Source organism: Sarcophilus harrisii, chromosome 6 (assembly GCF_902635505.1).
Source record: "Sarcophilus harrisii chromosome 6, mSarHar1.11, whole genome shotgun sequence".
In the NCBI taxonomy this organism is placed as follows: domain Eukaryota; kingdom Metazoa; phylum Chordata; class Mammalia; order Dasyuromorphia; family Dasyuridae; genus Sarcophilus; species Sarcophilus harrisii.
In genome coordinates this window covers 233,232,438-233,255,980 of record NC_045431.1, presented here as the reverse complement: position 1 = coordinate 233,255,980, position 23,543 = coordinate 233,232,438, and the positions used below count along the sequence as shown (strand labels likewise).

Here is a 23,543-nt window from a genome sequence, read left to right as displayed (position 1 = left end):
TCAGTTCCATTATTTTCTTTTTATGTTACTCCGAAATTGAATGATCCCAACCTGTTTCTCAGAGTTGACCTGTTGTCATTTAACCTGTTTGGGTCAGTTCCCTCCTAGGGGAAGGGAGCCTAGAAAGTCAGGCTTTCTAGAGTCGGAAGCCCCAAGGCCACAGGTGCCCTCTGACCCCCTGGCTGTGTGACCCCAGACAAGTGCTTGTCTGTTCAGGATGTGCATGGTGCCTTTCTAGGACTGTTCTCAGGATCAAATGAGATTGCTGCAAAACACTCTGGAAACTTTAAAATGGCCATATTGTTATATTAAGATGTTATTGTATTATATCAGCATATTATTATATATCATCAAGACTATATTATAATGTCCAGAATTAGACATTATCATGTCTTATACTAAGAAACTATTATAAATTATATTAAGACATTGATATATCATATTAAGGTCTTATTATGTTCCGTCCTCAGGCTACTTTGGTCCTCCCACCTTCCCAGGCCATCCACTTGGATCTCTGCTTCCCGCTCATCACTCCTGACCTTGGGAGCCCCCAAGAACCGAGTTCAAGTCTCCCCCCACACACTTCCTCGCTCCACCTGTGACGACCTCTGGCGGCTGGATCGATGCAGGGCTATTAAAGAAAAGGAGGAGGTGGAGAGGGAGGAAGGGGTCGAGGGGGGCGAGGGGGGGGAGGGGGAGAGGGGGAAGGGGGAGGAGGAGGATGAGGAACGGGAGGGGAGGGAGGGGAGGGAGGAGGAATAGGAGGAGTGGGTGGAGGAGGAGGATGGGGAGGAGGGGAGGGAGAGGGGACAGGGGGAGGGGGAGAAGAAGAAGTGGGGGAGGAGGAGGAGGAGGAGTGGGGAGAGGAGCGAGGGGAGGAAGACGAGGAGGAGGAGGTGGAGGCCGAGGAGGCCACGGAGGGGGTCACGGAGGGGGTCACGGAGGGGGTGGAGGCCAAGGAGGTTTTAGAGGAGGTGGAGGTCAAGGAGGTGGCGGAGGAGGAGGAGGAGGAGGAGGGGGAGGTCATACTGAGAGCTCAGCGCCCCCAAACTGCCCGGCCTCGGCGGTCGGATCGCTGCCACGTGGCGCCGCCGGGGCTCGGGGTCCTCGGATCCGGAGGCCTTCGCCCGACAAAGGCGGCCTGGCACCTGGGACCGGCCGCGGCCCCTCTTCCGCCCTCAGTTTGCCCAATTGTGAAATGGGAGCAACCCAGGCCCCGCCTCCGCCACGCGCGGACCGCTTTTGGGGAAAGGCTGTTATCTGTCTCCGTGATTCTGCGAGGGTGAGAGCTGGAGGGCTGCCGCGGGACCGTCAAGAACCGGCTTCTCCGGAGCTTTCCGGCAGTTAGCCGCCAGCATGACTTTCCCGCCACGGAGGTTCCGGCTCCTCCTCCTCCTCCTCCTCCTCCTCCTCCTCCTCCGGTTTCGCGACACCCCGGGACGCCCCGCGCAAGCGCAGTAGCGTTTCGCCTCGCCGCGGGGTGCCTGGGCGCGGACAGGCCCGGGGGGCGTGGCCTGGGCGCGGGCGCGGCCCCGCCCACAGCCTTCGCCCCCTCCTTTCCGCCCGCGAGGCGCTGCCGTTTCTTTGGGCCCTGCGTGCGCGCCGCCGCCGCCGCTCGCGGAAGGCGGAGAGAGCGCGTGCGTGCGCGCTCCGCGGGTCAGCGAAGCCGCCGGCCCCGGCACGTGACCCGGGACCCGGTCGGTCGGTGGCTCGGTCCCCCAGCCCGCTCTTCCGTCAGCCCGTCCGTCCGTGGGTGCCATCATGGCGGAGGCGGCCAGTCAGGTGCTGCTGGGCTCGGGCCTCACCATCCTCTCGCAGCCGCTCATGTACGTGAAGGTGCTCGTACAGGTAGGAGCCGGAGCCGCCGCCGCCGCCGCCGCCGCCGGCCTTCTCCCCGCCCCGGGCCCCGGCCCGCCCGGCCCGGGCCTGCTCCGAGGACTCGGCCGAGCCCGAGGGCCCGGCCCGTGGCGCTCCTCCCTCGTTCCCGGGGCCTGAGGGGCCCTGCCCGTGGCCGCCAAGTCCGCTCCCAGGGGGCCTTGGAAAGTGAGGGCGGGCGGGACAGTCGTGCCCCCGGACCGGGGGTCGCTCGGGTGCTTCGGCCTCCGCCCTCCAGCTGGGCCTTGGGGTCTCCCCGCCATCGCGCCCCTCCTCCTCCTCCTCCTCCTCCTTCCCCCCACCCTGGTCTAACCTGTAGTGAGTGCCGGGGGAATCTGGGGAAGGTGACCTCAGAGCTGGACCGTGGCCGGCACCCGCAACCCGAGCATTTCGGGGCTCGTTCTTGATCCCCTTCCGCCCCCCCCCCCAAACCCTTTTCCTCTCAATTCAAAAGAGCCTGCGCCGAGGCGCCGGGAACCCTGGTCCCGACTCCGAGCCGAGGGACGTCCTGACTTTTCCCGGGTCCCCCGGCCCCACGAAGTGTGACTGGCTCTTTCCCTGCCCCCCCCCCAGCCCTTAGGTGCTGCAGTGACTTGACCTTGCGGGAGAAAACACAGACCCGGGGATGGTTCTGACCAGACTTTTTTTTTTTTTTTTTTGGGGGGGGGGGTCTTGATTCCTTCACCCTCCGAACGAAGAAAGGTCCCACTAAAGGAAAAAAAAGCTCCTCCTTGTCGCCCCCTCCCCTTCATCTGCCTTTCCGTGGAGATCCTCCTGTCCATTACAATCTTGGTTATTGGAGGGGAAATTGGTAGGGGCTGCGTTGGGGAGGGATTGCTGCTGCTATTCTGTAGCAGATTTTGGAACCAGATACCCAGTTAGACACAAGAAGCTCATTCAGAAATGATAATAGGCCGATTGGGAAGGGTTGCTGAGTCAAGTTTCTGAAGAAATCCATGAGGTTCTGATGTGGGACCCCATGTGGCTTAGAACAGCATGAGCATCACATTTACCTAGAGCTTAAAAACAAGTTGTTTGAAAGGCTTTTAGCCAAGTTTGGATGATTTGGTATATTCTTGTAAAAGGGTCGTCCGGTGGTAGTCTAGTTATTGCATATCCACCTGGTTGTTTCCATTAATGGGCTTGTCAACAGAAGACTGCCTCAGTTGAAGTATTTTGAATTTTCTCCCAAACCTTTGCTGATACTGTCTACCACTTATTGCTTTGGTTGGGATTGTATGGCCTTACATGGGGCTGCTTTTCCCAGTTATCCGAATGTTTCTTCTCGGTGTCCTTTGGCCCTTCATTAGTGTGTCAAGTCCACAACTTCATGTACCTCACACTGCCCTGCATGTTTTCAGCTCTTTCTGTACTCTCACTTGGTGACCTCATCAGATTTTTGGACAGATCTGCTTAGTCCACAAACTAACTTCCAGTCCAGCACTATCAACTACTATTTCACTGTTTCACCTTAGGTATCCTATGGCCATATTCAAAACAGAACTCTTTCTTTCCCTCAACACTCTCCCCTCAGAAGAACTCTCATTTTATCAAAGCTACCACTGCCCTCATCTCCTAAGTTCACATCTTTGGTATCTTCGAATCCTCACCCTTGCTTTTCCCTCATATCCACTGAGTTCCCAAATCTTGATGTTTCTGTCTTCATATCTCAGATGGCGCTTCTTTTTCTTCTATTTCGTCCACCATCCTCATCATCTCCTAAAACAATTGCAATCAGTCTTCTAACTGGTCTCTGTCTCAGGCCTCTCCTTACTCCAATATGTCCCCCATACATACTCCCATATACACTTCCACTCAGTAAACTCCAGTGACAGTAATTAGAAAAATGCAAATTAAAGCACATCGTGAAGTTCCACTTTACAGAAAAGGAAAATCACAAATGTTGAAATGGTTTTTGGAAAACAAATACATCAGTGTACTGTTAGTGGAGCTGTAAATTGATACCGTCATTTTGGAAAGCAGTTTGGAACTGTGACCAAAGAGTTATTATTAAACTGTGTACAGTATACCCTTTGACCCAGCAGTAACACTACTAGCAATGCCCTAATGAAATAAAGGAAAAGGCAAAGCTCCTATATGTAAAAAATATTTATAGCAACCCTTTGTGTCTTAGCAAAAAAACAAAACAACAACAACAACCAAAAAAAAAAACCCTGTAAACTAAGAGAGTGCTCATCAATTGGGGACAAGTTTCAGTATATGAATGTAATGTTATAAGAAATTTATAAAAAGGTAGTTTTAGAGAAAATTAACAAGACTTATGGACTGCTGCAGGGTGGAATAAGCAGAACCAGGAGAACAATTTCTATGTGACATCAGTGTTGTAAAACAAAAGTTTTGAAAGATTTAAGAACTGCTCAGTATAGTGATTAATCAATCATGATTCTAGCCTGTCAGTGATAAAGCATGCTGTTCACCTCCTGCCTGAAAGTGTAAGATGCAGAATGAAATACATTCTTGGACTAGAAGATATGGAAACTTTTTTTTTTTTTTTTTTTTTTGCTTGACTGTGTTTATGATAGGGATTTGGTTTTTATGTTCAGTATGGAGGAAATGAGAGTAAGTTTAAAAGTCTTGATTGAAAAAAAATGAATTCTGGTGACTCCCTATTTCTGTTAGGATCTTGGCCCTTTCCTACTGCTCTAGTCTGCTTCCATATTATTGTCCTTGACAAATAAGGAAGTCTAACCATATCTTCCCATATTACTGCCCTTGACAAACAAGGAAGACTAACCATAATGCTGTTCTTCTCACAGGAAAACTTAAATCTACATTTTCTGGGCCTTTGTACTAAACTATTCCCCATTCCTAGAATATTCTCTCTCTACTTCTTGGAGTCCTTGGCTTCCTTTGGGACTCTCTGGCTTAAGCAATATCTTCTACTGGAAGCCTTCCTCGATGACTAATTAATGCCTTTCCATTCAAACTTAATCTCATGTCTGCTTTGTATGCTTTTTGTATATACTTAGATATATCTGTTATCCCCATTTGTAGAGTGTGAGCTCCTGAGTGTGGGTGAGACTGGATCATTTTTGTCTTTGTAATTCCTAGCACCCTGAATAGTGTGCTGTATATTATAGGTGTTTAATAATTACTTATTGCTTAGTAGTTAGATCCAATATAGCTTTCCAGGTTAGAATAGGTCATGTTAGTATTCATACCTCTTGGAATATGAACATGAATTCCATATGTGGTACTAAAGAGAATCACATTTCAACATTCATTTGCTTGAGCTTATTCAAATTCAGGTTGTTTGACAAAAGTTGACTTTTGTGGATTTAGATTCTACAGTGTCAAAATTAATGTATACTATTAGGTAGATTGGGAAGAAAAGATTTAAACTCAGTATAGTCTTTGAAACTTGAAGTGTACAAAATCACAGTACTTTTATGACATGATAGTACATATGTGGAAGTGACCATAATTTACAGTATATTTGTTAGCAGCTGAGCTAAGAGAAAGGTCTCTGAGGTCTTCTCTTAACAGAAAGCATTAGGTTGGTAGCTTCTGATGTCTCATGTATCTGAAACTAGGATACCCATTACTAACCTTGATTTCACAACAATTTTGTTGCCAATTTTCCTAAAAGTTTGGTGAAATTCTAAATTAGTAGTATTTACTTTATTTAAACCTATCCTTCCCTCCACTACTTAGCAAGTCATCACTTAAATAAGTAAGAGAAAAAAGAAAGAATAAAAGCAATTTAGAAGAGCCAGCCAGCACATTAACCAACTCTAATAACATTATATAAGGAATATTTTATACCCACAGGAACCCCACCTTAGCAAAAAAGAGGATTGTCCATTTCACTTCTCTCCTGGGACCAAGCTTGGTCTTAATAATGATGCAGTGTTCAGGTCTGATTTTTATTTTTGGTTCCATTGTTGTCTTGGTTTAGTTTACTTCTCTGAATCAGTTTATATTCCTTCTCATACTTCTGAATTCTTCATATTCAGTATTCCTTATAGTAAAAGCCCATTACTCCAAAACTAGACAAGTTATTCCAACTTCTAACAGGGAGTATGTATTTTATATCTATGCTTCCACAATAAGGACTGTTATTGTTGTAAATGAGACTTTCATTTCTGTCTTTAACTTCCTTAGGGCAAAAGCCCAGCTATAGGATCTATAGGTCAAAGGATATGAACATTTTAGTCACTTTGTTAGCGTACCAGAACCAGTTGGACCAATTCACAGCTGCACAGCCTGTTATCTTTGTCAGCTTGCTGGGTGTGAGATGAAACCTTAAAGTTATTATGATTTGCATTTCCCTTAGTGATTTGGAGCAGTTTTTCTTATAATTGTTCATTGTAATTCTTATTTTGAGAATTGTTTCTTTTTATCTTTTAACTACTTATCCAATGGGGAATAATATTCACTCTAAAAAAAAAAAATGCCTGGCTATTCTTTTAGGGATTGTGCTAGCAGAAAATGAAACCCATACCCACTTACATACACACACACACACACACACACACACACACACACAATATCCTTTTAGCACTTTGAAAAACTGAACAGATTATAGAAATGAGATGGCAGTCCTCTAGTCACAGCTTTTGTAGCTATTGGTCGAATCTGTTTTACTGCCTCGCTAATTACAGTTCATGCACTCATTTCTCTATTTGATTCACAGTTGGTGTTTTTTGTTAGTTTTTGGTTTTTTGGTTATTGTTCCAAATGTAAATGGCTCCAGATTTTCTTTGGGGATGACTTGTCACATTTCTTGCAGTTCTGGTAGCTTTCCTGAAACAAAATTACTTTCCCTACAGTCTAAAGTTGACTGTGTACTGTGGTTTTGCTTAGCTATTTCATTACTGGCTAAAAAATAAACAACAAAAACATCTTTAGTTGTATAGTAACATTTAAACTTAATTCTACTCTCTTTTCAAGGTCATAATGATTTTTTTTTTTTTCACTCTTGTAGGTGGGATATGAGCCTCTTCCTCCAACTATGGGAAGAAATATTTTTGGGCGGCAAGTCTATCAACTCCCTGGTCTCTTTTGTTATGGTAAGTTGGTATTATTCACTTTTGAGATAGATAGCTATTAAAACTTAGTGGTACATTTGTCTGTCTAAAAGGAAGCAGAGGGTAGAATTTGGAATTCTTGAAGTGGATCATGAAGATTCTTTGGCATTTTTCTGTGTCTGTAGTGATTCCTTCCGATTGTGATCTAAGTGTTTGGTTTATTTTCTTAGCTCAACATATTATGAAAATCGATGGAAAAAGTGGGCTCTTTAAAGGCTTAACTCCCAGACTCTGTTCTGGGGCCATTGGAACTGTGGTTCACAGTAAAGTTTTACAGGTAAGTGAATTCAGACCCATTTTCACATATATGTAAATAGTCTTTTCTTTATAACTTAAACTGTGGTCCCGTGGAGAAATTCTTAGGGATAGGTTTATAACTATGACCTTTTTTTTTTTTTTTAAAGTTTTCTTTATTTAAAACTTAAATACAACATATATTGGATTTAATATATTTTTAATATATTTAACATGTATTGGGTTATTTGCCATCTAGGAGAGGAGGTGGGGGAGAAAGGGAGGGAAATTTGGAATACAAAGTTTTGCAAGGGTCAGTGTTGAAAAATTATCCATGCATATGTTTTGAAAATAAAAGTCTTTAATAAAATAAAATAAAATTTAAATACAAAATAGAAAAAGGAAAAAAAATTGTTATGTTCAAGCAGAACATGAGAAGCTTCAAAATATGTAATGATAAATTTACATTTCAAGAAATCATATAATAATAGAAGACATTGTATTCAGAACTATCTTTTCTTCATTGTAGATTTTCTTTTGTTCTGTGTACTTTTTACTTTATTCTTTTTTTCCCCTTTCCCACCTCCCCCCAACTGGAATATGGTTAAGCATAGATATATTTAGGTATACATATAACTATACATACATATATATGCATACACATATCCTTATGTATACATATGCATATACATCTAAAGCTATATATATTAATGTAGCTGAAATATATAGATTTTTCTCTTTTGATTGATTCTTTTTAACTTTGACTTTTTCTGAGATCAGTGATTATTACCCCCACTTTTTTCCCTAATAAATTGTTTCTGATCTTATATTTGCATATACCTCTTGCTTATTATCCCTGCTAACTCCTTTATTTCTATCCACAACCTTATCCTATTCCCTCCCCCTCTTATTTCTTTATGAATTTTGAGTTTTGGAAGGTTTTAAACCCTTGTGGATGAATAAGTGTATGGGTGTGTATGTGGGTGGGTGGGTATGGGTGTATATGTGATTGCTTCTCATTCCATGTAAGATTTTAGAACCACCAGTGCTCTCTCTTCCCTTCTAATTCATTTGTATCAATTCTTGCTCTTGTACTTATTCTTTAACAGAATTGCTGTTTTTACCTTTTCTTATACTATTTTACTTTTTAAAATCACATCATACTCAACTCTTCTCCAATCTTTGTTTTGAACTACCCAATGTTTAATGAAGTCTTAGCCATAGGGCTTACATTTACACATATATATACATGTAAAATCTTTTTGAGTTCCTTGAAATTAATCTATGATGTTAACTTTTATATGTCATCAAATTTTCTGTTAAGTTCAGGTTTCTTTGCCATTAAATCTTGAAGATGTAGCTATCCTTTTTTTTTTTTTCCCAATATTATATTTAATTTTGCTGGATATAATCTTTTTTGGCCACAACCTTAGTTCTTTAGATCTTCAATATATAGTATTCCATTACCTTTGATATTTTATTGTACCCATTGATAGATCTTCTATGATTCTGATTATGGTTTCAGCATATTTGAGTCAGGGTTTTTTGTTGTTGTTGTTGTTTGTAAAATTTACTCTTTGATTTGGAGGTTTTGAAATTTAGCAATAATGTTCCTTGTAGGTTTTTCTTTTAGGATCTCTTTCAGGTGGTGATTGATGGATTTTTTTTTTTTCCTATTTCTACTTTTTTCTCTGGTTCTAACATGTCAGGACAATTTCCTTTAATTATTTCTTATATTATTGTATCTGATTTTCTTCTTTTTTTTGGTTGAGGCAATTGGGTTAAGTGACTTGACTCAGGATCACACAGCTAGGAAGTGTTAAATGTCTGAGGCCAGATTTGAACTCATGTCCTCCTGACGTCAGAGCTGGTGCTCTATCCACTGCACTACCTAGCTGCCCCAGATTTTCATTTTTATTTATTTAATTTGGGGGCATAGCTTTCACATATTTTTATGTTTTCTCAATCTTTTCTCCAGGTCTGTTGTTTTTTCTTATGAGATATCTCACACTTTTTATATATTTTTAAATTCTTTATATGAGTCATCTCTTCCTTAAGACTAGATCTCCTTTTCTAATGGTTGACTTTCTCTTTATAATCTTGTTCTTTTTTGGATTGTTCTTTTTTTATTATTTAGTTTCTTCTCAATCTCTCATTTGATTTTTAGCTTTTTTTGAGTTCTTCTGTGAACTCTTTTTGGCAAGTCACTATTCAACATTACTCTTTGGGATAGGGACGCTTTTTTTTTTTTTTTTTTTTAAACTTAGTATCCTCCTCTGAAGATGAATCCTGGTCTTCCCTATTTCCATAGTAACTTTCTGTAGTTCATTTCTTTCTCCTTTGCCTACTTTTTTTTTTTTTTTTAATAAAAGTTTGTTAGTGGAATCACTGCTCAAATTCTAGAATGAGGGACATGATGTCTCTTCTTCCTTCAGTTCTCCCCTTTTGCCTGGAACCCAAAATCAAGCACTCCCACTTCCTTTAAGTGCCTGAGGCTAATAACATCCCTGCCCCATTGCTTCTGAGCTCACTGTGTGTGCTGGCTCCTTCTTACCGGCCAAGGTTCCCTCAGTCTCCTCATACTCAGACCCCAGGAAGGTTACAGTTCCTGTGGTTAGGCCCGGGGCCCCCTCCCATCCCAGCAAGCTCCAGGTTTCTCCCCCAACCCTTGCTGAATTCTGGACATGCTTACATTTCAGGCTAGTCAAATCTCTGTCCTGAATTCTTTTGATCTTTTCCAATTGTCTGCCCCAAACCTTATTTCTTTTTCATCATTAGTTAGCCTAAGTCTGACCCTGAGTTGTACTTTTGTTGGTTAGGGAAATCTGGAGAACTTGATATTTTCTGATCTCCACCATCTTTCTAGAATTCTCTGACCATGGCCTTTTCCCTGTTGATTTTCTGCTCCAGTCTGTTTGATATTTATATGAAATATCTACTCCTCCTTTCATGTCCAGTGACTGGAAGACTGTTATCCTATGGAGAATGTCGATCCTATGTTCCCTCAGTATCTTGAATATAAAAAATGAGATTATAGGATTGCACAATTAAAGCTGAAAGGTATTGTTTTACAGATGAGGAAGCTGAGACAAAAATTACTTGCCCAGGATCATGCAGCTAGTCTTTCTAATTCCAAGACCTGTGCTTTGTCTAGTACTCCACAAAATACTGGGTACATAGATTTTTTTCTTCCCCCTCCCCCCCGTCCCCCGTCCCCTACCAATTTCCATAGTCTCCTTGCTGCATTAGTTTTGTTCCTGCAAGTGCTTTTCGATTTCAGTGAATTTAAATTTTAGTATCTAATCTTTTATAATCACATGTATCTATTGTTTAGGTTAGAATAAATGCTAGTCACAACCTTAAAAGGTACCTGATCTAGTTCTCTTGCACTATTTTCTATGGTGGACTTTTGGATAATCAGGTTATATGAGCATTTTGAGCACACTATGGGATGTGTAATTATAAGTTGGCCCAAGTCTAATTTCTACCAAGTTACTTTCCAAGTTTCCTAGCAGTTGTTATTAAAAGGTGAATTATCCCCAATTGATGTCTTCAGATTTAGCCAACACTGGGTTTCTGAATTCATTTTTTCCTGATTTTTCCTTATCTAACCTGTTCCTCCCAGGTGAAGAAACTTCTGTTGCCAAGTGCCTCCAGTGTGAAGTAACTTTCAGCCTCTGTAAGAGTAAATATATCTGGATTATGTCTGGACCAAGCACATATTAGAATTAGTCCAGAATGATGTAAAAGAGGCAAATAGTTTTGCTTTTGGGGGGAAGGGCGGGCGAAAGGAAAGTCCAGAAATAAATAGGCATTTTTAGACAGACTCTTAGAACAGAATCTGTGGAAAGAAGGACAAGTTTACCAAGCCTTAACTCCAGTTAATTTGACATTTTCTCTGGCTTTTGTTATTTACCTTCCTTGAGTTCTTAGGAGATGTAAGAGAAGGAGGGCTGACCTTGAATTTAGGCATGACTTGGCTCCAAGTCCTAGCTACAGTTCTCACTAGCCCTTGGCCTAGCCTTCTTGTGCCTATTGACTATAATAATAACTAACATTTCTAGGACATTACAGTGGGGGGAAGCTCTTCCAACTTCACGTCTTCACTGCAGCCCAGCTATCCTAATATCCATTTTTAAACTGCTTCTAGGAGAAGTGAAAGGATTTGTCCTGGGTCTAGAAGGGCTTGAATGGGGGTTTCCTAGATATAAAAATATACTCTACTCCAGAAGCCTTTCCTTCTTCTGCCTAAGCCGTAGGTCCCTCATTTGACTCCCTGTCTTTGTATTCTTGTGAGAAAGAAAATATCAGGGAAATGTGACTTGACACTCTCCATTTTTGTCAAAGCTGAGTTTGTGACTTTAAAGAAAGAAGTCCAATTTTCAAGTATGACAATTATTTACTTTAAAGATTATGTTTCTAAACTATCCCACAACTCCCACTTCATCTTTTAAATGATATAAATGGACATCCCTATTCTGTATTAGGCTCATGTGGGCCCCTTGTGTTATTTTAAAAGTTATCCTCTTGTAAGATGTCCTTTTCATTTGTGAATTTTCTTTTGACATGTCTAATTTTACCTTTAAAAATCTGGTTGAGCAGAAACCATACTTTATCCTTCTATACTACCTTCGCTAGTGTGTAGTCAGACAGACATTGGCCTTGGAGTCAGAATATGGGAGTTGGTGTGTTGGCTGACGATAGCCATATGACTTTAGATTGGCCTTTTGGAGTTTCTGAATCCTATAGGGCTATTTGTAGGATCAAAGGAATGATTATATTATTATGTTATGTGTGCAAATATTATTTTCTTGATTTAGAGCAGTTTAAATAGTTGTATGATTTCAATTGATCAGACTTTGGAAAGTTGATGTTTCTCCTGTCCCATACTGTAGCCTTGCTCTTTGGTATCCATTCTATTCTTTCCACAAGAAAATGAGTTTTGTGCTATGATTTCACTAGCTTTTTGCACAGATGTCTGGCTTTAGGGTTAGCACTGTTTGTGTCTAAGACCCATATGCCAGATTTGGTTAGTCGGGCTGACAGAGCTTGTTCCCACTTCTTGGTTGATGTTAGGTATTTTTTGATTGAGTGACAGGAGACTACCCATGACATCTGATCTAGTCCAGCCACCACCAGTACAATTGTGTTTTGTGTCTTCTCTCACAGGATTCTATAATAACCCAAATCCTCTTTTTTTTTTTTTTTTTTCCTTCCTTCCTCTGTAGCAATACCAGGATTGTGACAAAACTGAGGTATGTTGGAGCTGATTTTTATGCATGAACCCTATCCTTGCAAATGATTATTGCTGCTTAACCCTTCCCTTCAGGAGAAAGCATCATAATTAAACCTTTAACTACTTAGTGAACTGCTGGCCTAAGGAGTAGATAACAGTCTGAATCATTCTGTTTGAGCCATCAGAAGCCTGATTCTCTTATTCTTTTCGCAGGAATTAAAACAAGGATCTCCAGCTCAGCAAAAAGATGGCCCATCCAGCTTTGACAGGGTTATCAAGGAGGTAGGAAGTTAACCTAGATATGAAAAAAAACTGTTCTCTAAGTTGAACTCAGTGTGTTACAATATATATAGAATGAGTAGCCCCTCAGCCATATGTGATCAGTGACTGATTCAAGGCCTCAAGCTTCCCTTTGCTTCTTACCTTGACTCAGAGAATAGCAATTGTTTCATTCTTTGTCTTTGGATTCCTGGTGCCTAGAATTGGCCCTGACTCTAAGAGGCCCAGAGGACTCTTTGATAGTTTGTAATTATAATGTCATTCTTTAGTCTCTTGTTTTTTTAAAATGAAACATTAACTTGGTTTTGACTTAATGCTATTTAACTAGAAAGAACCAAGAAAAACATTTAGGGAAAAAGATGAATTCAACCAAAATTAAGATTCTTGTTTAAAACATTACAATTAAGTGGTTACTGAATGAAAATCTTCAAGAAAAGGTTAAAGACAGAATGAAGCCCTTGGCATGTTAACTGTCATATCTCTAAGAATGCTTGTGTGACACTTGGCATGTTGGGATCTCCCCTTCACCATTGCCCATTCTCCATCCCTTCTTCCTCTAAAGCAATTTCTGTTTTGCCTCTCCAGACTCCCCCCAAAAAACTGCTGCTTTTGTTTGGATATTAGATGTTTTCTTAGAGTTAGCTTTAGCATTCATCATCTAAAATTTAAGTTTATCAAACAAAAAACTGATTTGGTTTTATACACTTTTTTTTAATGTCATTTCAAACGAAAACTAGCATTACTGGTAACAAAAAAAAAAAAAAATTCCACTTAACTTTGGCCCCTTTTCTATTTTATTTTGAATAAAATATTTGGGTGGCCCCAAAATTCTTCTGTCTAGGTGATAATGACTCATACAGTGACTGTCTTCTTATTAATACCAAGAACATGTCTCTGTGCAGAAAGTTGTAAGACCAACTTAGCGTATTTCAAGCCCCAAATTTTTTATCTAGGAATCATAGTTTATTCTTTGCTCCTAACACACAGTGCCTTAGACTAGAAAAATGACAGCTAACCTCAGCACCTCCGAGTTTCTTACTTTTGTAGGGTTGTAGGAAAGCGCCCTATTAAAAGTCACTCCATCTCTCCTGGAGAGGCTCATGAAATAATGCCTGCGTGATAGAGGGATCTGGATTGATTGCAAGTCATTCAGAAGAGAGCATGACCTTATGCTCTGAATTCAGGACTCTTAGTTTTTCTTCCAGCTCTGTGACTACCTGCTGGTGACCCTCCCTGTTTTTTGCTTTTGTTTTTCTCATCTATAAAATTGAGAAAATAACGGGAACCGGCTTCGCAGAGATATTTTGAGGAATAACTAAAAAAGAACATTGAAATCCATGAGTGAAAGGTATGCTAGAATGACAAAATATTCTACTGTATCCTCTCCACGCTACTGTTCCTGACTCCAAGGCTGGAGCCTTGTTTCACCTCATGCCCTTTTCATATAGTACAGTATTCACCCACATTTGATCTCATACAACTTTTGAATGTCAAAATTTAGGTTTCAGAAATGTGTGTCGATTGTTTCTAGACTACTCGAGAGATGATGGCTCGTTCTGCTGCTACCCTCGTTACACATCCCTTCCATGGTATGTTTCTTGGTATGACATGGTAACAGAAATTGTGGCGCACATTCCATTGATATTCCTGATCCTTTTTGATTTGCCCCTTGACCTCTGAGGAGGGTTACCGTGGGATTTCATTTAGGGATTTCTTTGTGGGTGTTGTGGTTTCTTTTTATAGTCCAAGTTATCCAGATAGCCAAGTATCTCTAGGTGGAATAAGTGGTTTTTCAGCATCTGTGTCTACCAATACTTTTTCTCTCTGTCCTACAGTGATTACCCTGAGATCTATGGTACAATTCATTGGCAGAGAGAGCAAATACTGGTAAGTGCCTCAGGACACCCTTTCCTAAGGAGAGGCTGAAAGAGTTTGGGCCATTAGGCCATTAGAATGGAGACTCTCCCGAAACCTGAGACAGAGGGAGCTCTTTGAGGACAGAAGTGTGGGTGGGTGGCTCCATCTCCCCAGCACTTAGCACATTGCCTGGCACATAGTAATTACTTCATAAATATTGAGCAATTGACTGCATCATGGGAAAGTGATGCTGCCTTTCCTGCTGTTTGAACACAACACGTGCCATCAGCCCTGTTTTCTTTGTGTGGATGTTCCCAAAAAAAGCAAGGTCTTTTTAAAGAACTAACCAAAGCAACTTGGAGATTGAGGAAGCATGTGCAGGAGGACCCTCAGCTTCCTCAGTCCCAGACCCATGAGTGCTGTTGTTCATGTCTACAAAATAACAAAACTTTTTTTTTTTTTTCTCATTCCCTTATTCAGTGGACTGTGTGACTCCATAATAACCATTTACCGAGAGGAAGGCTTCCTAGGATTCTTTGCGTGAGTTGATGTTGATGTTATTTTGCTTAAGTAATTTAGAGTGGGGGAAGGGAGGATGTCTTCAGAGGCAGCTGTTAGGAGAGTGGTGGTCACTCTTTATTCTTTGGATATACCTTTTTTTAAGTTCTGAACTTAAGAAACTCCAAATAAAACGAGAATTGTACTTAAAACCATGTAAATCCAACTTGATTTTCCTTTTAAGATATAATAAATTACTTTCCAAGCTGTCCCACTTATTTGTTTCCTTCTAAATATCTTTCTGTGCATTTGAAATGCTTCGGTGACCTCTGTTTCTTTGTTTTGGGGTTTTGGTGTTGGGTTTGTGTGTGGGGGTTTTTTTTTTTTTTTTTTTTGACAGTACTATTGATAGTTCCCTTTCTTTCTCTGTCCCCTCAGGAAAACTAATTGAAGGGGGGCAGGGGGAGGGGGGAGAGAGTAAAACATTTGTAATAAATGTTCATTGGCAAAGAAAACAAATCCTCCCGTCCCCATAATTTCTGAAAAAATTAGGTCACACTTTTCCTACAAAATGTATACTCAAGATTCCTATTACTTCCGGCATCCTTCCAAATCAAATTCCCATTGACCTCACAATTTGTGATTTAAAGTTTTTCATCCAAAATCTTTGTCTTGGTCAAGGATGCATAAAAGTAACCTCATTCTAAGTGTCATCTTGTCCCTTCTCAGTAAGGGATTCTGCCGGTAGCACGTTGAAGGAATTTGTCTTTCTTTATTATCCACATTTGATTTTATTTATCCTGAGGAAGTGGAAGATGCAAAGGTCCATTTTGCCCAACTTTTTGTCCTTATTTGCCATTTTCCTTCTCAAGCTCATATGGGTCCCTCTTGGTGTCATCATCCCCTTTGTGTGATGTTCTTTTCTTCCTGATTTTTCTTTTGCCTTAATTTTGTATTTATAAAATCTTGTTGGACAGATATTATATCTAATCCTCTTTTAAGCCTCTAATAAATTTTTTTGCCTCAAAAAATGTAATTAGTGATAATAGATATGGCAGACCAAACAGTATGAGAAGGCCATTTCACTTAGAATTTTTAAAAAGGGAATTAAGGACTTTGGAAATCAACCTTCCATATTTTAGCCTCTACCCCATTTCCTGAAGGGTGAATTAGGTGAAGATGTGCTCCATTTGATATTACATTCTGGTCTTTGGTTTCAATTTTTTAAAATTACTCAAAGTTATTTGAATTCTGGATCTAATTTTGAAAAATTCAAAATATTATATGAAATGTAATACATTTCAATGTGTACATAGAGTAGATTTTTTTCATTCTTTAGTCTTTGTTCTAAACTCTACTTTTTTTTTTTTTAATGGCAGGGGCCTTATTCCTCGCCTTCTGGGAGACATCATTTCCTTGTGGCTCTGTAATTCATTGGCCTACCTCGTCAATACCTATGCACTGGAGAGTGGGGTAGGTTGTGTGAGATCTGCAGAAACTATGACTAGACTCAGATTTTAGGCGTGAATAATGGCTAGTACAATGGTGACCTGCCTTTCCTGAGGTTCCAGAACATGTGGTAAAGGCCAAACTGCCAGGAGCTATTGGAGAAGTTTATAACGTTGACCTTAATAAGGCCCTGTGGGATAACTAGAATTTATCTAGCATGTTTAAGATTTGCAAAGCACTTGATAAATATCTCATTTTAGCTTCATAGTGACTCTGGGAGATAGGTGCTCTTATTATTCCCATTTAACATCTGAGGAACCTGAGCCAGGCAAAGGTTGGATGACTAGTCTGAGCTCACAAGACTTGCCAGGAAATGTCTGGAGTCAGATTTAAACTTCCTGAATCCCGGTAGAGCTCTTGGCGTCCAATGGCACCCAACTGCCTTAGGAACCACCATGAAAAGCCAGCAGGTGTATGGGAGAATAATTAGGTGATATCAGGAGCCCAATTCTTTGTCTCCAAACCACTTGTAGGCTGAGCTTCTCCACTATATTTAGGAGAAATGGGGATTTTGGAAGAAGTCCTGAAGAATCCCACACTTCCTTGGATCTTTTAAAAGCTGCATGAGAGAAAAGGTTCTGAACCTCCGTGATCTGGGGAAAGACTCATGGACCCCTTTTCAGAATGATTTTAAATACATAAAATAAAATCCCCAGGATTACCAAGGAAACCGACAATATTGAAATTCATTTATTCAGATATTAAAAGTTCCAAGTTGTTAGCTCCCTTGAAATCTTCCCTTGTACCCTGGTTTTGGAGAGCTAGTATCACTTGACCATGTTCTCTTGTTGGTGGCACTCCCAGCCCATGCATCAAGTGTCCTTCTGGGGCATAATGCTACCATGGTGGGTTCCCTCATTTCAAGGGTGCTTCCTGACCCTATTTGGAGTTTTCTTGGTAAAAATTCTGGGGTGATTTATCATGTCCTTCTCTAGCTCATTTTATAGATAAGGAAACTGAGGGAAACAGGGTGAAGTGACCTGCCCAGAGTCACGCAGCCAGAAAATGTCTGAGACTGGATTTAAACTTAGGAAGATGAGATTTCCTTATTTCAACCCTATTGTTTATCCACCTAACCACCTCATATCATGGAGAAAAACAGTGCCCTAGGCATATGTGAGTAAATGTCAGAAAATCTGGACCCAGATTGGGTTATTTGAATATCACTTGAAGAAAAGGACCATGTGATGGAACTCCCTCCAGGAAGCCTATATGTCTTTTAATGGAATATTCTGTTGTTAGAGTAATTATATTTCTAGTCAGTAAGAAGGAGGGAACAAACATCTACTTTGTGCTAAGCACTTTACAGATATCTCTTTTAATCCTCACTACACGCCTGGGGTACAGATGCTATTATTAATGCCATTTTACAGTTGAGTAAACAAGCAGAGAGTGATTAAAAATGAGAGCTTATCAAATACTTATCAGTAATTGAGGCTGGATTTGTACTTGGGTCTTCCGGACTTCAAGCCCAGTGTTCTATCTGCTGGTTTACCTAGCTATCTCTTATCTATCTATCTATCTAAGTAAAAGTTAACCAACCTTTTTAAAAATCTGTACTCATTCTTCTGTACCTAAAAATCACTACATATTTGTCTGCTTTCACAAGGATGTAAATAATTAATTTAGCTTCTTTTCGTTAATATTTTATCTCTCACATCTAGTTGGAAAGTTAAAAGTTTTACAAAGAAATTGATAATAAATGAGATACAGGATATATTGATGGTCTCAGCTGTTAATAGCAGCAGAATTTTTTCTTTTGTTCTAAAGGTTTTCCTCTTCTTTAGGTTTCCACCATGAATGAAATGAAGAGTTATTCCCAAGCTGTCACCGGAGTAAGTTTGTTCATCTTCTCCTTGGATTAGAAATAGACTTGTTTTTATCTTCCACTCTGTATTGAGAGTATATGAAAAAGTCATCCATCAGATGTCTCAGAATATTTCTTCCCAAGTTCGTTGATACTTTATTTTGTAGGTGAACAGAATCACCTAGATCTCTTAAATCTTATTATTGAATCCACACCATGTCTAAAAAGTAAACCCCACCACCTCTATGAGCCTAGTGTTATACCTCTGTGAATAATCCTCCAGCCTGAGGAAGCAGGCTTCCTGGTATTTCAGTACCTAGGAATTTTAATTATCTTGATCTATGTGGTATCTTAAAATATCACTTATCACCACCAGCATCCTTTTATCTTGGAATAGGTAACCATTTTCATGTATTCAGCCAAGAGACTCTGAAATTTTGATTTATATCTTGATGATATGTGGATATGATTTTACACTGTGTATTACAAAGCACTTTTCTCTATATGAAATGGTTGATCACACAACAAAAGTAAAATATCTCTATGGGGAAATAGAGAATTTGGTCCAATGACTAACTTCCAGCTGCTAATGGCTCAAATTTGAAGATATAGAATGTTCAGTGGAACTCCCATGCTCAAAGGGAATACTTACTCATTTTTTCTTTACTCCAAGTGGGTATCCCTAGGCCATTTAATAGCACTAGAGAGGCAAAATAGATGGTGAAAATTAAAAGTTGTCCTGAAAGCTTTGCCATCTTCTTCTTTCCTTTTGGTCTTCTAGTTCTTTGCCAGTATGCTGACCTATCCCTTTGTACTTATCTCCAACCTAATGGCTGTCAACAACTGTGGGTAAGTAACTGTTGCTTGCTTTCTCTTGGATGTTGGTTCCTTTTTGACTCGGATGAGATGAGCCTAACAGAAATTTTGAAAAGTACTTTTTTCCCCCAAAGCAATTAGTTTATTTTTTCTTTGTAATGGAAACGCGTTGTGAGTTTTGGTCCCTTATTTGATTTTTATGTTATTATCAGGTGGTGGTTGTATATGTCTTAACCAACAACACATTCAGTGAACTTTGTGAGCTGTATGCCATAAAACAGATTCTCTGATCTGTGTCTTCAGGGAGCCTCCATACTAAAGGAGGCAAACTAAATGTTGAATTCTTCTATTTCCTTATCAACCCATATACGCAAAATACCGCCATGTCCCTTCTGATTGAGAGGTAGAGAGAGCGTTATTAGCCACTCTGTGGGTCTCAAGCACTATGCTAAGCATTGGAATTACAATAAAAAAGGCAGCCCCTGCACAAACTTAGGACACATAAGGACAGTTTCAGCCCCAGTTTTCAAGTCAGATGGAAAGGTTCTCATGGTCCTTTAGGTACAGTGACTAATACCCCTTTAATGTTAGTTCCATGGAAAAAATGATCTCAGTTTTCAATGTTAAACCGCAGATATGTGAGAGACTTTGGTATCTAGGCTGCTTCCCCCCAGGGGCTGCTTCCCAGGCCCAGGACTGCAGGACAGGGCCTAGAAGCACAACTGCTTAAAGCTCTTGGTTTAACTCCATCAGATTCATGGGAAATGGTGGCCAATTGGACTTGGCTGGCACATGGCCTGCCTCCTGTCTCAGGGAGGCTCACTACTTCAGCTCAGCTGGCTTGCCTGCTCTGGGTGGCAGTGGGTGGGGACAGCTAGCGCCTCCTCCCCCAGAGTGATCCCTCTGGATAATGGCTGGGAGGACCTCAGTCAGAAGCCGCTTTGTGGAAGGACCAGGTTTCAAAGGAAGTGGTTGGGCACATTGGTTTTCATTGCCTTTTCTCTTCCTTCCCTTACATTATATCACTTTACTTAGGGGTCCCTAATTTCATCTAAGCGGACAATCATCCCCCCATCTCCATCCCCATCTTTGCAAGGTTTCCTTCTGGCCAGCCCAGCAGAGAGCTTCTTTCTTGTCCCCACAGGACGGGCACTCTCCCCACTGTCGGGCCTGGCTCGTGCCAGAGGAGGGCTTTATTGTAGGGTTTAAATGGAAACCGGGATACAGATTTCCAACTTTGACCTGTTAAGTGGCCTCCAGAATGCATGTCTGTTATTTAATAGTAATTCCTTGTGTCCCTTTGCCTTGCCTAATGCAGCGATGTCCTTGTCCACATGCTGTTCTTCAGACAGGGTGCAAGCTGAAGAAATGTGGGCTTGGTGTTCTGGGCTCTTTGACCCATTTCGTGATTCTAAGGCAACCCAGAGTAGTGTATATAAGAGGAAGGCTTCGTGACCATCCTGTCCAGATACTGCTAAAGCAGCAGAGCACCCAGTATATTCAGAGTCTAAAGGGCTGCCAGGCAGGGCTCGCTCCCACTGTGTAATGCTGTGCTTACAGAAGGGCCATGGGCAATGCCAGAAAAAAGTGAGCCAAGTGAACCTTTCTGTGGCTCCTGTTCCAGTGAAACTGTCAGTTTCCTCACTTGGAGTCTCTTCTTCCGTATTTTTGTGACTAGAACTGTGGGCGCAAGGGTACTAGAGTCCCCAGAGATGTGGGAGGATAACTGAGATTTTCTCTCTTTCAGGCTTGCTGGTGGATGTCCTCCTTATGCTCCAATTTACACTTCCTGGTTAGACTGTTGGTGCATGCTGCAAAAAGAGGTATTGTTACTCTTAGCTTTTTGAATCAGTATTTCTGGGTTTTTATCCAGATCCCTCCTCCCTCAAATTTCACCTGCAGCTGTCAGTCTCATTTGTTTAGCTTAAATGATGTTAATCTGATATTCTAGCAAAAGGGGAGGCTGTCGTACTAGAGATAGGAGAAATAATCCATCTAAATAATCTATATTTTTTAAAAGCACATTCACCTGTAAGAGGGTCTGCCCCTGCAGGTTATTGAAAGGGTCTTGGTTACCAAATACTCATTTCTCTCCCTCTATGAATCAGATGCAGAGATTTAGATTTTTTTTTTTCCATACTCTTCAATCCTAGGCTAAGGATTATCTTACTTCGCAGATGAGGAATTTCAGGCACCTTGTTAAATTAATTTCTAGCAACAAATAAGTGACAAGAGCTAGAGTACCTGGACTGAGTGTGCAGGGTAATCAGTGACCTCGTAGACCCAAAGCTTATGCATTGGGATGATGTGCCCACAGAGATTTCTTAGGTCTGGCCTAGCTATAATAGGGGCCACCATTAAGCATCAGGCTTATTATAAAAAGCAACGAATTGTCTCACCACAATTGTTTTTGAATATTTATAAGAGACAGAGTAAGGAAGAAAGGAGATAAAGTTCTTTGTTACATTATTTTGTGGCAGTTGCGATACATACAAGAGGCAGGCCTTCTCAAAGCTCAAGTCTATAAAAATGAATAGAGGCAACCAGTCCCACTGAGATTGCCGTGTCCCAGGACAGAAATCCAGTGACCTCCTCTGAGAATTAACGGCTACAATGTTTTTACTGAAATAGCCTTCAGAATAATTTTTTACACCTACTCTCAGGGATTGTACTTCCTCCCTGCATTTAGCAGCAAATGGTGTTCATATTATCCCCAGTTTAAGGAGAGAGAGTTTATTATTGTAGTTGTACTCTCTTCTCTCTCAATCCATCCTCCGGCCCCCAGGTAGAAAAGTAAGAGTGGAGGCCCTCCCTTATCTCTGTGGCCACTTCTCTTATACTTCCTCCAAATGGACTGGGAAATCGAGCAAACTCCAGAGGAAGATGTTGGGCTAGGCCTGTAAAGAAGGGAGTCCAGGGGGTGCAAAATTGTCCTGTGCCCTTGTGACATCGTTATAAAGGCTGGGAAGAACCTCTTCTCACCCTCCCTCCTAGGTGCAATGGCATTTCCTTTGTATTTGGTTTGTCACCCTTAATCAGAGTGTAGCTTTTTGTTCTGTGGGAGTGGAGACTTTGTATCTGCTAAACATTTAGTTGCATTTCCAGGACATCTGTTGTATCTTTGCTCATTTTGCTGATTGGATTTACTGATGTCATGTCCTTCACTATAAATTTTATCTGTTTGATTTTTTTTTTTCTAGGGAAACATGAGTCGTGGAAATAGCTTGTTTTTCCGGAAGGTCCCATTTGGGAAGACTTACTCTTGTGACCTGAGGATGTTGATTTGAAGATGTGGGGCAGGGGCAATGACATTTCTGTAGTCCCAGATGGACAGAATTATGGGAGAGAATGTTGATTTCTATACAATGTGGTGCGCTTTTTTTTAATAATCATTTAATCTTGGGAAAATGGAGGTGTTTGGTGTCTGCCTGTTTTGTTCATTTCCCAATGCAAGCTGCTTTATTGTTCAGATTCCCCAGTGATTGTTTTTCCTGAAATGGGCAGTTTTTGCTTTGGGTTTAAATATGATTTACATAAAGCAAAATTGCACTTTTCTAGAGGAATGGGCAGATTATTCTGGTGTTTAGGCCTCAATCTTAAACTTTTTAAGAATGAAGAATCATTAAATTCCAAACAGGAATAGAAACAACTTGTGAAACTTCAGAAAAATTAATAAAGCAACTTTGTAGGAGATGAATAATTACTCTCCTCTTGTGGACTCTGTCTGAGGAAACAGTAGGATCCCTGCAGAGCCTACATCCTGGTATAGGGCTCTAAATAACTATGTTTCTCTGGCCCGATCCCTCATTCTGCACAACTCAGTGGAAATAGAAGTGAGATTTGAGAGGGACATGTTAACAATAGCAAAGATTATTTTTAAATTCATTTAACCAAAATGAAGTACAAGAAAGCTGACTTTGTAATGACTTCAACCCTCCTTCCCTATAAGCTCCACAACAAACCCTATAAAGTAGAAAACACAAATTAGAAAAAGACTAAGGTCCTGTCCTTGGTCTTCTCTACGAGCTGCGTCCTTGCCATATCCAACAGTGCATTATAATTCGAACTGTACATGATTTTTAAATTTTTTCTTCTATTCCCTTCCCCCATTTTGTTTAAAGGAGGGTGGGAGTGGTTTAGTTTTAATTCCTCATGACACTCTTAAAAAAGATTTTTGTAATATTGGGTCTGATAATGTAAATTTTATTCTCTACTACCAAGATTTTTTTTAGCCAAAGCATCAATAACCTGGCACGATGTGACCCACAACTAAGTGTGTTACAGGAATTTACAAAACAAAAAACATTTTAGAAGGAAACAAAAATAAAATTCTAAGAAACTTTAACTCATTTTCTTTTTTTTTTTTTTTATTATGTTTAAA

At 40.7% G+C, this 23,543-nt stretch overlaps 1 protein-coding gene across 3 annotated transcripts; it reads left to right on the top strand.

The window, feature by feature from the left end:
• Positions 1 to 1,557: 1,557 nt before the first annotated feature.
• On the top strand, positions 1,558 to 23,015 carry MTCH2 (mitochondrial carrier 2). 3 transcript variants are annotated; one of them, XM_031943936.1, is made up of 13 exons: positions 1,561 to 1,848; positions 6,824 to 6,908; positions 7,097 to 7,203; positions 12,389 to 12,415; positions 12,610 to 12,678; positions 14,207 to 14,264; positions 14,511 to 14,562; positions 15,013 to 15,072; positions 16,410 to 16,503; positions 18,327 to 18,374; positions 19,128 to 19,195; positions 20,910 to 20,985; positions 22,363 to 23,015. In XM_031943936.1, exons 1-13 carry the CDS (start codon positions 1,762 to 1,764, stop codon positions 22,447 to 22,449), a joined length of 918 nt encoding a protein of 305 aa, XP_031799796.1. In that variant the 5' UTR covers positions 1,561 to 1,761; the 3' UTR covers positions 22,450 to 23,015. The 3 variants fall into 3 exon arrangements, with proteins under 3 accessions (XP_031799797.1, XP_031799796.1, XP_031799798.1); XM_031943937.1 differs by lacking the exon at positions 12,389 to 12,415 and having other exon boundaries at positions 1,558 to 1,848; XM_031943938.1 differs by lacking the exons at positions 1,561 to 1,848; positions 6,824 to 6,908; positions 12,389 to 12,415 and adding an exon at positions 13,948 to 14,023.
• Positions 23,016 to 23,543: the final 528 nt, after the last annotated feature.

Coding starts and splice junctions, on each gene's coding strand:
- MTCH2 (XM_031943936.1), top strand. CDS start 1,762: ATGGCGGAGGCGGCCAGTCAGGTGCTGCTGGGCTCGGGCCTCACCATC. Junction 12,416..12,609: donor AGGATTGTGACAAAACTGAG/GTATGTTGGAGC, acceptor TTCTTTTCGCAG/GAATTAAAACAAGGATCTCC. Junction 12,679..14,206: donor TTGACAGGGTTATCAAGGAG/GTAGGAAGTTAA, acceptor GATTGTTTCTAG/ACTACTCGAGAGATGATGGC.